The sequence below is a fragment of the Anser anser genome (assembly GCF_964211835.1).
Source record: "Anser anser genome assembly, chromosome: 2".
Lineage (NCBI taxonomy): Eukaryota > Metazoa > Chordata > Aves > Anseriformes > Anatidae > Anser > Anser anser.
The window spans coordinates 109,935,872-109,949,594 of NC_139721.1; the positions used below are offsets into that span (position 1 = coordinate 109,935,872).

The window sequence follows — 13,723 nt, forward strand, 5'->3', positions numbered from 1 at the left end:
GAAGGTCATGAGCAGGACGGTTGCCTGAGCAGTGCTTGTAGTGTCTGTACATATATGCGTCTGTAGCACACGCATTTTAGCAGGAGTTGGAAATTCAGAGCAACTTCCCAATGATAACAGAATGGCTATCCTTGCATGATAAGATCCTAAGGAGAAGCCATGGTGGTTCACTGATGAGTGATTTAGGAAATAACCCAGTGGATGGTCCAGGGCAGTGTTCTACCATAACATGGATGCAGCCAGGAGGACCCTCTGAACAGGATCTTTGAGATGTGAACAAGAAACAAACTGGGACCGGTGTGTGAGTTGAGGAGGGTGTGTCCATCATAGTTATTGATGGATAGACAAGAACTGAAATTTTAAGTAACAAGTGATCTAAATATCAGATCCTTTGAGATTTAAAACTCTATGTAAGTAAATATCAGGATATTGGAACCCCAAAGCTAAGTAAGTATCAACTGGAGGAAGTTTTTGAGAGACATAAAAAATAGTGACTATTGAATGAAAGGTGGGGCTACAAATACCATTTCAGTAAACAAGGTGAAAATATGTTATTGGGTAGAAAGAGAAGATACAGCTCTCTTCAGCAATCGTGAGCACAAGCAACATATAAAATTCAGCCTTCTTTTCTTGCAAATGTATGACTGAAATTAAGTTTTAAATGAGGGTTAATCAAGGTTAAGTGTTTTTACTGTATCTATTTGCTATGATATCTCATTTAAATTTTATATTGAGAATTCAGATCTCTTAAAAGAAAAATTCTGGAGTTTCTTATTTATTTGGATTGCAATGACTTGCGCAGTGTTTATCAGTGTTTCTCCTTTGCTTCTTGCAGAAGTGTCACGACAGTTGTTTTGTTGGAAAAAGTTATAACCTTCTGAACGACCTCTGCTTTTCATGCAACACTGAAAAGCAAACTCTTGAGTTTATTAAGTGTGTAAAAATGTAGACCTCGGATTAGTTTAGCATGATGGAAAATAGTATTTCAAGACCATACCCTGGGCTATCTGAAATTGAATGCACCTAGCAGGAAATAAAAGGTCAGCTGTGTATAATAAAGACTTGGGGACTTCTATTCCCTTAGCTGCATGGCAGAGAGTGAGAGAAACATCAGAACTCAATACAATCCTGCTTTAAAAGCTAAAACGACAGGCAAAATATTTATGGTTACACAGCTACATGACATTTCAGTCCTGAAATTATTCCATGTGGAACAACTGCAGACTCCCCTTGATGAAGTTTAGGGTGGGGGAATACAGTAGTTGAGGCAGTACCAGAAAGGAACAAGACAGCTCGCTGTAGATGTGTCCCATAGTGTAGCCTAACATGTATAAGGGCTTCTAGTGGTCTGAGCAGTTCTAGCACTTAGATCCTGTCTCAGACTGTGTCATTTCACACCTTCCTGATCGGATGCCTCTCCATCCAAACTAGGTTTATAGGAATCCTCTTCTCAAATTGTCATGACAATGCCCTCTAAAACTCTGCACTCCAGCAGTGATATAATGCCACTCACTGCAGGAACCAGTACTCACCACTATTTCTCCTGCCTAAATCAGTCTCAGTTTAATATATGTTCGTCTATATTTTAGGTTTGATGACTATGTTAAGTGGATTTGCTGGAGATGTATGTATGCTTGCTGTAGCCAGCAGCTATTTCAGGTATACAGAGACACTTATCACCTGCTGCCTAGGGGGTTGTGATTTCAGTCCTTCCAGCAAGGTTGCTAAGGAGTACCAGGCATCCTCTGAGAGCAAAGCTCAGGAAATTCTCCTGTGGCCTTTGCATGCAATGTGTGCTGAAACACTTATATCCGATATAAAATGCTGTTCCAACAGTAATGGAATATTGGCAGATGTGTACCTTAGCATAGGTACATGATACATTACCATACAATAGTTGTGACTTTCCAATATAAAGAAAACATTTTCAAGTGTGAGAATGATGTTGTAAGCTGCAAAGAACCAAGGCCTCCCGAAAATGTAACTTAGGTTTCAAATTCATTTGCAATGACACACAAAAAAAGTACAAGCTTTTTTCACAAAGATGTGCAGCTTTTAACCTACTGCAGCTCTACATTTTTTTAACCCAAATCCTTTGTGGTTTCACTCTTTTCCTGCAGAGAAGATGCAGCACAGCAGTTTAGGCACAAAAACCGCCATCATTAAGCATAACTTTCCTTTTTCCATTTTATCTTTTTCACTCTCTTTCACAGTCTCTTCACATCTCTTTCACAGTTTAATCTATTTTTTCAGGTCTGGTGGGGCTTACGCTAAATTATTTTGCAGAGAGTGGTGGATAGTTGTTCATGTGAAGGTTTACCTTCAGTAAATTGGCAAATGGATAGAAATCTTTACTAACTCACCAGACAAGATCCATGTAAACATTCAGTAAAAGTTTAAATTGCTCAGCAGCAATGTAAGTTTCATCCAGGTAGCATGAAAACCTGTGATGCTCCAGCATCTGCAAAGCGCTGAGCAGAGACCTGAAATTCATTACAGGTTTTCCTGATGTCTCCTGCAGTTTCTGGGAAGTTTAGCTGCAGTGTAGCAAAGTTACAAACCTAAGACTTTCAGAGGGTCACAAGTGGTTTGTAGGCATGTATTGTTTTGAAAGCAATGTCTATAAGGATTACTAGTACTGGTGCTGCCATGTTCAGGAATTGAAATTGGAAGGGGCACATATGGATATCTCAGCTTTCTTGCCTCAGCTGGGAGTTGCTTAGGTTGTAGGGAGAAATGGCAACCTGGCAGAAAGAAAGGGATGTAACAGTCTAGGTTTGAGAACAGCTGTAGAAAAACCTGAAAAAAGGCAAAAGGTGTTTTGGGGTTCTAGTGAGGAGCAAGGTAGGGTTAGATGCGCAGCCTGTGATGGAGACATAGCCCTGGACTCACAGAGCATGGTGGGAGAGAGCTAGCTACCTGTGAGGAGTCAGGCTGAGGTGGTACTGGATCAGGGGCAGGCTGGTGGAGGCCTGGCCAGAAAAAAACGTGAGTGTGAGGTTGTGTGCTCCAGTTCTTCCCAGTGTGTGGCCTGGTTAGGGGCTGAAGGCTTCTGATGTCTTTATGGAACCCATTGCAAGCATTCAAGTAACATCTGTAGCAAAAGGTGTTGGTCAGAAAACCCAAATCTTTCCGTGATAGTTTCAGGGCAGGTGGTGCTCCAGGCAGGGGAACCATTTTTGGCAGGCAGTTCACAGCAAAGAGACAAAAATCCCATTTCAGATGATATATGGATAGCCAATCTGTAAACCTCATGCAGATGTGCTGCTATGAACAGAGAGGAAATATTCCACCCTTGGTGACTCACAAGCAGTGACCTGATCAGAGTCTCCTTGAAAAGGCATCTGACCTTGGAGCTTCTATTGCGTAGAACAGTTGCATGTAAAAGTATGGGTAGACCCTGCAGCAGCTACAATGCAGGTACTGAGAGGAAGAGGTTGCCAGGAACCTGCCGAAGCCATTTGGTTCCTGATGTGCTGGGGGATCTGGAGTATCGTCTGCACAACAGTATTATGTGGTGGAAACAAACCCACTCAAACCTAAAGATGATCTTGGCCTTTCACTCTTAAAATAATTTTTAAAGTAACTCTCAGAAAAGCTTGAAAAGGCTTGTCAGTGCTTCTACCACAGTAGAAAATGCTCAGCTTAGGTAATTAGAAGTTTATGAACACTTGAAGGAGAAATTATAGGTAGGATTTGAATTGCCCTTTGTCCAGGTAAAGCGTTGTATAACATGCGTGTTATGAGGGCTTTTATCTTCCTGTATCTTTTTCAGTTCATTGAATTACATTCATAGGCTGTTAAAGTGACAGCCAAATGAAAGTCAATGCAGAAAGAAGCAGAGTTATGTTTGGTGCTAGGTTTAAATGGCGTATAACAAGTGAGTTGTGGGGCCACAAATAAAGAGAATAAAACATTCACCAAACAACCACCAGTTATCCTGCACGCTCAGCGAAGTCTCCTCTAGAAGAAAATGTTGTGTGATTGTGTGACTGAAACTATTGTAATGCATACATTCAATAGAAAGCTGATGTTTTGTAACTCAGTAGTACTTGGCTCTGCTTTACAAATCACAGCTAAATATTAAAGCCATTTTACTGTGTCCACTAAATCAAGGAATGCTTTTGTACCTGATGCTTTGTTCCTGTAATCAAGTTGCCTCTCATTCACTGATAAGCTAAGCAGATAAAGCCTTCACTGAAAAGAGGTTTTTTCAGCTCATGAATAATTTTTAGTGACTGATCTCACTGTTCCTGACCAATCATTCAGTAACCTTTTAAGTGTGTGAACAACAGAACTGTGCAAAATATCTTAGTTTGACCCTCACCCAAGCATGAATGGTACTGTATCTAGAGGAAAAGCAGCTGTTTTTTGCTCCCCCTCACCCATCCAATGTTGCTGAATCCTTGTTGTTAAGCTCTCATATCTGGTGATTTGTCCTGTGTGACTTCTATATACTTTCGGATTATTTGCTTTCCAGTAGAGAGTCCCTCATGCTCAAGGACTGGTTTGATAATTCCAGATTTTGTATCTGCTTGCACTCAGGAGCATCACTAGAGCTAAGCTGTTATAAATTGTGGTGGATTTACTCTGCTGGGCTGCTGAACTCCACCACAACTGCTCTCTTACTCCCCCTCCTCAAATTAAAAAAAAAAAAAGGGGGGGGGAGAAAATATGATGGAAAGGACTCAAGAGTTGAGATGAGGACAGGGAGATCACTCACCAATTATCATCATGGACTAAACAGACTCAATGTAGGGAAACTGATGTAATTTATTGCCTATCGCTAGCAGACTAGAACAGTAAGAAATCAAAAGCAAACTAAGAACGCCTTTCCCCCATTTACCTTCTTCCACATCCTCCCCCGAGCAGCGCAAGGTAACAGGGAAATGGGGGTTATGGTCAGTCCCTGATGTTTCGCCTCCACCGCTCCCTCACGGTCCCTCTCTGCCCCTCTCTGCCCCTGCTCCCCGTGGGGTCCCTCCCACGGGATGCCGTCCTGCCCGAACTGAGCCTGCGGGGGCTGCCCACAGGCAGCAGCTCTTCAGGAACTGCTCCCACACGGCTCCGTACCACGGGGTCCATCCCCCAGGAGCAAACTGCTCCAGCACGGGTCCCCCACGGGCGGCAGCTCCCCCCAGACCCCCTGCTCCTGCGTGGGCTCCTCTCCACGGGCTGCAGCTCCGGCCCGGGGCCTGCTCCTGCGGGGGCTCTCCATGGGCCGCAGCCTCCTCCAGGCCACATCCACCTGCTCCACCGGGGGCTCCTCCACGGGCTGCAGCGTGGAGATCTGCTCCGTGTGGGACCCGTGGGCTGCAGGGGGACAGCCTGCTCCACCAGGGGCCTCTCCACAGGCTGCAGGGGAACTGCTGCTGCGTGCCTGGAGCACCTCCTGCCCTTCTGCTGCACTGACCCTGGGGGCTGCAGGGCTGGTTCTCACTCCTCACTCTCCCAGTTGCTTGTTGCCCAGCCATTTTTTTCCCTTTCTTAAATCTGTTCTCACAGAGGTACAACCAATGTTGCTCCCTGGCCCAGCTTGGGCCAGCGGCGGGTCCCTTTTGGAGCTGGCTGGAGCTGGCTCTGGTCTGCCATGGGGCAGCTGCTGGGCTCTGCTCACAGAGGCCACCCCTGCAGTCCCTTGCTACCAAATCCTTGTCGTGTAAATCCAATACATAAAGTTAGATATAAGGTCCCTCAGCATTGTTCAATATTTTGAAATAAATCTTCTTCCTGTTTCCTCCATGGTAGACCTGAAGTTGTCCCATCCTCCCTGTGGGTGTCTGAGATAAGTCCTTGATGTTTATGCTATTAACAGTGACACATTGAATAGCAGTTGTTAAGTACATGGACATGAAAAATGATCTTTCTAGTCTGATCTATTTAAAAAGACAGAAAAGGGGAGCATCTTCTGACTGTATAGCTTATGTTCTTCGTTGGCCATCAGGTGGTATTTTACACTTGAGAAGAGAAGCATGGATGCCTGCTCATTTAAAGATCAGCTAATGATGAAAACTTCATTTCCAACCATCTCTGCCTTCTAAAAATTAGGAATAAACATCTACCTACTAAGACAAAAACTTCCCTCTTTATGCTCTAAGTTTCCCTTAGCCTGAAATATGGCAGTTTATGATTAAGGTGTTAATGTCTTCCACAGGACAAAGAGAGAGCAGAGAACATACCAAGGATGAATCATCTGTTTTTATTATCAGTCATTCAGGCAATGTGGTGATGGATGGATGAATAGATAGAGGCCAGATCTGTAAGCCAGCTCGGCATCTGGTAGGTAAGTCCCTGGAAGCTCACCAAAATGTGTTCTCAAGAATCATGTCTCTATTTTATACGTTATATTTTGCCAAATAGTATCCTAGAATACAAATCATCTTCTTCAGGAAATAAGATCATACTTAAGCATACAATTCCATAATTTTAGTGGAACGTAAGCACGTGCATACTTGTACATGTGTTCAAGAATCTGAAGAAGGATGCTTTTCTGGATGGGGAGATAGAGAAACAACTCTTACAAGACTTAAAAAGAGTGAAGCTGAATGAAAAATTAATGGCATGCAGGTGATATAAAAACAGAACAGTAATATTGGGTGTTGATGGATCCCACAAAATTCTTAGATGAATTAAGTTTCTAGTAAATCTTATGTCATCTGTCTGTTAAGAATAAATGAATCTGTCTTACATGACTGCTTTGCCTGTCTATGTCACCTGACAGGCAAGTTAAAGCATTTTATAATCCTGGAAAGGAGAAAAATTGAGTGTATTGCTATTTCCCTATCCTTCCCTTGGTGTAACTCCCAAGACAACTTGTCCCGCAGTGGTATGCTGTGCTTATGGACTTAGCAACGTTTGCATTATAAAGATTATTTTTATGAATTTGTTGTAATGTGGCCAACACAATTGAATTATGCTGAAGAGTGTTTGTTAGGGACTGAGGATAATTTTCAATGTTTCTATCGGTATAAATATAATGCTTCAGTAATGCATCTTGATATAGTCTTATTAAAATACAAGTTCTCATTGATTTGGAGACAGGGAGGAGGGAAGCATGTCATCATAATAAGTAGAAAGAAACTTCCTGGGGTTATTCTTTTTCATGCAGTTTGCTTATTCAGACGTGGCTATGAAAAAGTTAAACAGCCTTCTGAATTCATTCTGTTAAAATCAAGTCTTCTGCTTATTTTTCTGTGTCAGTGAAGTAAAATTATTCATAAAAAAGGTTTGTCAGTAGTACAGGTCTTGTAATTTGTTTTTCAGTTTTAATAACATTAATATCACGATACTTGACTTGCTGTATGTCTTGTGAGTGTGTATATATATATGTTTGTGTATATTTGAAGTTCTGTAGGTCTCTTGAGAGGGCGAGGTAGCTTTTCTGCAGTTATAGTCCACACAGACACAAGTACATACAAATTTATATATGCTACCTTCTCAAGAGATCTATTGTATTTGCACAATTTAAAATACTAGTGCGTGTGTATGCACACATTTATATTTGCCAGATAGGCTAAGGGTATCAATTGACATCACAGATACACTTTTTGCTCAAGGCAGAGAAACAGTTTCACACAATATGACCAGTAATGAGTGGCTTTGGATGTAATTCTATGTAGATGTCCAAAAGACAGTGTCTACCCACTGACCTTAAAATAGTAATAACTTGTAACAAGCAATAATCCAATCCTGCTGTATATTTGCTACCTCCTTCTTTACTGCTTCACTCTGCATGTATTTCAATGGCAGTTTTGTGTCTTTAAACTTACTTTTGTCACAACTCTTTTCATTTGTGGTCTGTGTGAGTGCAGGAAAGCCAAACTCATTAGAAAACAGGGTTTTTTTGGAAAGGATTTTCCAAGAGTTCTTTTAAATGTTGTATTTTGCTGCTCACATACTAACAGAGTTGAGTAAAACATTCATAAAGGGCAAAAAGAAACCTAATATAACGCTATGACAATAGTAACTCCCAAGACAGAAAGAAAATATACAATGGTCAGTGTATGACTGTCTGTATTGAGAAGTAAGGTCAACATTGCCCCACTGCTTCTGGCCCAGAGCTCTATTTGAACAGTTAAATTTGTATGGGAAAGTTTGGAGAATTGGGGTGAGAGAGAGCTTCAATGAACCCTTGCTTTGATGTCTGTACAGGCATAAAATTAAAAATTCGAGTGTGTGCATATAGCCCTTGCTGTACAGAATTCAGGGTCTAAACAGACAGAAGTACAGCAGGTAGAATATGTCAGAAGTTGCAAAGAAGATTAACGTTATTTGGCGTCACTTTTTAGTTGAAATTGATTGGAACGGTATTCTCTTTTTTTGTGCATTTTGTTCTTGTTTTTGTGTTTTTGGTTTTTTCTCTGTAGGAAAGATGGAAGAAATGGGTCTATGGGGGAAAAATATGGATGAGGAGAGGGGGAGAGGGATTTCTGGACTGCTGTGTGGATGAGAATGAATTTCTGTTCTGGCAGTATGCCTGTTAAAACCTCTAACTTTGGACAACCACTACACACTGCAATGATTATAACAAATTTTGTAGAGAATACATTGAAGGAGTGTGGAGCTCTCAGATAATAGACAAAGCCTGAAAGCCTGTTGAAAAATTCAAAGTGAATCCATAGACTGCAAGATCATATTGTTCTGAGGGGAGAAACATGTCTTAGGAAAGCAATTTCATCAGCATTCATAGCACTAAGCAGTGGCACAGTTCCTGCAAAACCTGCTCCAGAAATGGCGTCATTTGTCCACACAAGGCCACTCTGGAGCGCAAATACTGAGCAGCTGCCCCACGCAAACCCAGCAGCCTATCTCCAGCAAAAGAAAGGCTCCAGTCAGACACGTGAATGGGTATTCAGCCCTCTGCAAAAGAAATTCAGCATGCCAGGCAGCAGACAGCAAGCAGCGTGCCTTCAGCAATGGGTAAAGCTATAACGGGCGAGCCACAGGGAATTGTCTTGGTAGGAAATGGGCAAAGGCCTGAGGCCTGTTCGGCTGAGCCCTGTGGTTCCAGCAAGGACACTGACAGAGCTCCCTTCCTGCCTGCAGCTCCAGATGTCCACAAAGCTGTCCGTTTTTGTCCAGTTTTTCTTTCACAGTAGCAAAGAAGGGCACTTCCACTGTCATGCTGGAGATGGTCTGTGGAGAGCCAGAGGTCTGGAGCTGGGAGCTGCAGTGGCATAGCACTGCTCTGCAGCACCGCATGCACTGGGAAGACTGGGGATGAAAGCTGTGGCCATTGCGCTACTGCAGCTGGCCTTTAGGCTCTGGGGCACGCTAGGCAGATATATGCACCGGTTGTACCACTTTTAGAGTTTCTCTTAGTTACCTTTTGAGCCTATAAGGGCAGTTGTTAAGGAAGAGAGGAGCAGAGAGGCATCATTGATCTCCCCCACCTAGACTGAGTGAATTAGCTAAATGGTGGTTATCTTGAGTTGTGCAATCATTATTGTTCATCACTCTGGCAGGCCGGAAAGAGCAATCATCATAGTTAACACAAGGCACTGTGATAACAACATTGCATCCCAGCTTTAAACTGTTAACACTCAGCTTCTATGTTACTTAAGTAACTCCCTGATAATTCTGTTAAATCTTTATTTTCTTCAGTCTTGAATCAGCGTTTAAATAGAGACATCTCATGTCCTCTGGCTGAAGTGGGTTTGGGTAGGGGATGGGTTTCTATATTTGTGTGCATGTCTCCCTCAATATCCCTTCAGAGAACTGATTGTAGTACACAACTGTGACCAAATACTTTTCATGAAATGTCAGATACAATAACATTTAGCTAGAGAATTTTATATGCTACTTGCAAATGAAAACATTAGCTTATCAAGGTAACATTTAAAGAAATATATTAAGTTACTTTGGCATTTTCAGAAATGCTGTGTTTTATGCCAGTTGAACAGCGGGCATTAGCAACAGTATTCTACCTGGTGTGATTTCTTTTATGAGGAGATGGTAGTACTCATTTTCAATGAGAAAATAACAATCTCAGTTTTTATCCTGGAGTATTGTATATCTGTTTTCCCCAGTATACAGTAAGGTAATCAGAAACAAGTGTAGAGTGTAGGAGGTAACATGTTTCCTCATTTGTAACCCTACCTGTAAATGCATTGTATGTTAGATCTGCTTTTGAAAATCAGAATCATTAAAGAAGTCCTATACTACAAAGAAAAATATCTGAAAATATGAGAATTCATGTAAAACACATGCATGCACACACACACAAACACCTTTATTTGATAGTGCAGTTCATGCATGATCCAAATAAAAATAATCAATGCTCAGTCTTGTTTGTGTGCATCTTGTAATGTTCTTTCACAGTACCATGAATGTGTGATGAATAAAGGCCCATGGATAAAGACAGGCATACAAAAACTCTATCTTTGCTAAAGCTGAGGGCACTCCCTTAATGGCCAGCCTCATTTTAGAGGTAGAAAGGAGATGGATAACTTGGAGTCTAATCATCCCTGAGTGTGGCAGTGACCCAGCTGGCAATTCCATATAGTTAAAGGGGAAAATGTCATCTGCCAGATGGACTTGGGGTGTATTTAATAAATCTAGGAGCAGTAGCAGACACTTCCAAGCTGGTGTGCTCTTAATTAGGGATTATTGAAGATGAGGGTGAATTAAGATAGCTTTGTTTCTGATAGCTTTGTTTCTCCAGAACAGCACAAAGTGACCTGTACTGGCCACAGGGGGCAGATGTCAATACCTGTCAAACTTCTCATATACTCTATTCAACTTCCTGCTGTCTTACAGCCTTGTGTGGCTTTTAAGACCTTCCTCATCATCTTGTTTCCTTTGTGTGAAAGGTAGCTGTGTGGGCATGAGAGCTGCCTTTTATCTGCCCCCAGAATCAGTGAAAGAGCTAGTGGGGATATGAGCAGGTTCTTTTCAGTGAGTCAGGCTTTGGAATGTGTGCCTAGCGGGGCTGTGGATAGATTATGGACCTTATCACGGGAGACATTCAAAACTGAAATGGATAAGGCCCTGAGCAAATACACCTTGAGAACTGTCTCTACTTCCGTAGAGAATTGCAATGAGAACCTTGATTGGTATGAATGGGACGTGGAAGCACCAGGAGGAACAGCAGGAGTTGTAAGAACAGCTGATGATGGCACCCAGATTAGCAGATCATCAAGATCACAGCACACATCTGCATAGGTGCAGTTTTTCCAGACACCCATATCAGGAGACAAAAGTCAGTGAGTAAATCCTGATGACTCACAGAGGTGGGACCCCGCAAAGAGGCTGCTCACTGTTGGTGCCTAAAGAGGACAAAATGCTCATCCAGAGCAGCGATTGGCAGGTTGCCAATCGAAAAGAAACTGGGAGATAGGATGAGGACTGGATAGCTGGCATACCTCGTCCACCATGTCATTGCAAGGAATGCGTCTTCACGCTGAATGTTGGGCAGACTACCTAGTTACATACATCTTCGTGCAACTGTTACACAGCATTGCAATATTGTTTTCTAGACTTTTTATGTTTGGACAACATATCCTCCTGAGGTTCCTTCCAATATAAACTGTTCTGTCATTTTGTGATTTAACTGCAGGAATTAGTGGAGTGTGTTCCACAGACTCCACAGCACAGGAGGTAAGATCAGTAAAGCTTTATGGTCCTTTCTTAAATCTCACGTTTGGGATTTTGCTTTTGTTCCAAATACTTGTGTCCTCACTGGAAACACTTATAGTTTTTGTTTTTCTTTTTTAAAAATGTTTTTGAGTCAAGCAGGTATAAGAAAAATCCTGAAGCATCTTCAGAGCATGAAAGTTACAGTTTCATTTTCCCAAAAGGGGTTGTGTTAACCATCTGTTAAATAATCTCAAGACTTGAAAAAATTCCATTCAATGGGTCTTTTTGATCAGAAAGCTGTAAACCTCTGAAGTTCAGGGAGCTGGGACTGAAACGCTATCTCAGTCATTGCCTCCTGTGATGGGATCAGTCATAAACAATGAGGATTATGTAGCCTCTTTAAAATATTATATATGATATATATTTTATATGTGTGTATATATATATATATATATATTCATATGGTGCCCAGATTGAACTCCTCACTTTGCAGGCTTCATCTCATCTTGTTGTTCATTGTACTGGGCTGACTCTGAGGCTGGAGCCACAAATTATCTCCACTGTTGGTCTCTGCTGTAATGCTGTAATAGACCCGTGTTATTCGGAATCATGCGTGTCTGTCAGCTCCACTGCAGCCCAGGTGTTGTGCTTGTTAGTTTGGATGTTTGAGTAAATACTGTTTCTTTACAAGCACTAAAAGTCTTGCTGTGAATCCCATCATCCACTCCTTGCCCACTCCTCACCCTTAATAGAATTTCCTGTTAAGAGAACCAAGCCATTTGTCATGTTGGCCTGACAACTCAGGGAGTAAGTGCTGTGAATGTGTCTCTTCCCTGCATCACTCCCCTTACACCCCTAGTCTTTCCTGCTTTTTATTTTGTTTTGTTTTGTTTTTTATACCTACTATTTTGTGTCATTGAGCTTGGTTTGGTGGTGAGAGAATTTGGTTATACAACGAAATCTAAACAGCTTTATTCTGCATTTTACTTTGGCTAGTTTTCTAACATTTCACTGTATCTTTTTTTTTTTTCAACTGGTATTTCCAGTTTCAAAATGAATTCTAGGTTTTGTTCCTATGTCCTCTCCTGCTTTATCATTATGTTGCTATTTATCATGTTCATTCTCATCCGCATGGTAGGCAACATAAGCCATGTGATTTCTCTATTTATTTTTACGTTGTTCAGTACCAGATTTTCCTGTTACCAATTTTTGTATAACACACAAAATTTTCCTCATCTCCCACCTCTGCCTATGGCTTAATATTTTTTTACTTTGACTCCTGTAACTTGTAGCACAGAACCTGTAACCTACTCTTTACCAGCTGGCTTGACACTTTTATTGCTCCCCTTCCACATACCTAAAACCCTTCTATCTTGTCTGGCCATCTTCCTAAACCATGTAATCCTGAATCTTTAAAACTCCCCATAAATTCATCTTGTGTATCAACTCAAACTTGCTTTTATTACATTCAAGCCTTCTTTCACTGTATGGGCTTCTGCTCCTTAGCATGCTGATTTAGAAATTTATTTCTGTAGATGTTCTTTACTTGCACTTACCTCCCTCTGTCCACTCTATACATAAACCTCTTTCAGATTTATCATACCACTGCTGTCTGTTTTATCTTGATTCAAGGCTCCCTTCTGTTATGATCCCAAGAATCTGAGATAGCAATCTTGCAAATTGTATTTTGTTCGGTGTTGCACACATGCAGCATCAGTTACTCAATAGAAATGAGTTCCACGGCTTTGCACAGGTATAAGCAAGGGTAAGAATTACTGTAGAGTGGTTAGAAAAAATAGTGGACATTTACTTTGAAGGGCCTTTTTTGTTCCATTTAAATTCAGTGCTTAATGATGTTCTTATTAAGGTGTCATTGTAAGATGTCGTCCAATCTTTAAAGACAGTTGTAAAGCATAATACTTAGTTTCCTTTTTTTAAATGAGCCAAAAGCTTACGAGGTGAAATGGTTATGGATTGCTACCGCTGATGAGTAGGATCTTTCAAAAGCCAATGGTGTAGTGCTACAGTGGTTCCACCTGGTATATTCACAGAATATGAGACAAGTGAGACCAGTGTTTCATTTGGACATGATACCAGTTCTGTGTGAGTGCATCAAATACTGATCGAACATTAAGTGAATGAAGTA

General features: G+C 41.4%; 1 protein-coding gene across 13 annotated transcripts in view; it reads left to right on the forward strand.

The window, feature by feature from the left end:
• The window catches only part of RNF182 (ring finger protein 182), a 74,603-nt gene that overhangs the window by 44,587 nt on the left and 16,293 nt on the right, over positions 1-13,723 (forward strand). For 6 of the 13 annotated variants that reach the window (XM_083822826.1, XM_083822828.1, XM_083822831.1 and 3 more), the window contains one exon: positions 6,155-6,283. In XM_083822826.1, coding sequence (XP_083678952.1) covers positions 6,155-6,240 — 86 coding nt within the window. In that variant the 3' untranslated portion in view covers positions 6,241-6,283. Of the gene's footprint in view, positions 1-6,154; positions 6,284-11,557; positions 11,599-13,723 lie in introns of all 13 variants that reach the window. The other 7 variants (XM_083822830.1, XM_083822832.1, XM_083822834.1 and 4 more) reach the window with 2 other exon arrangements.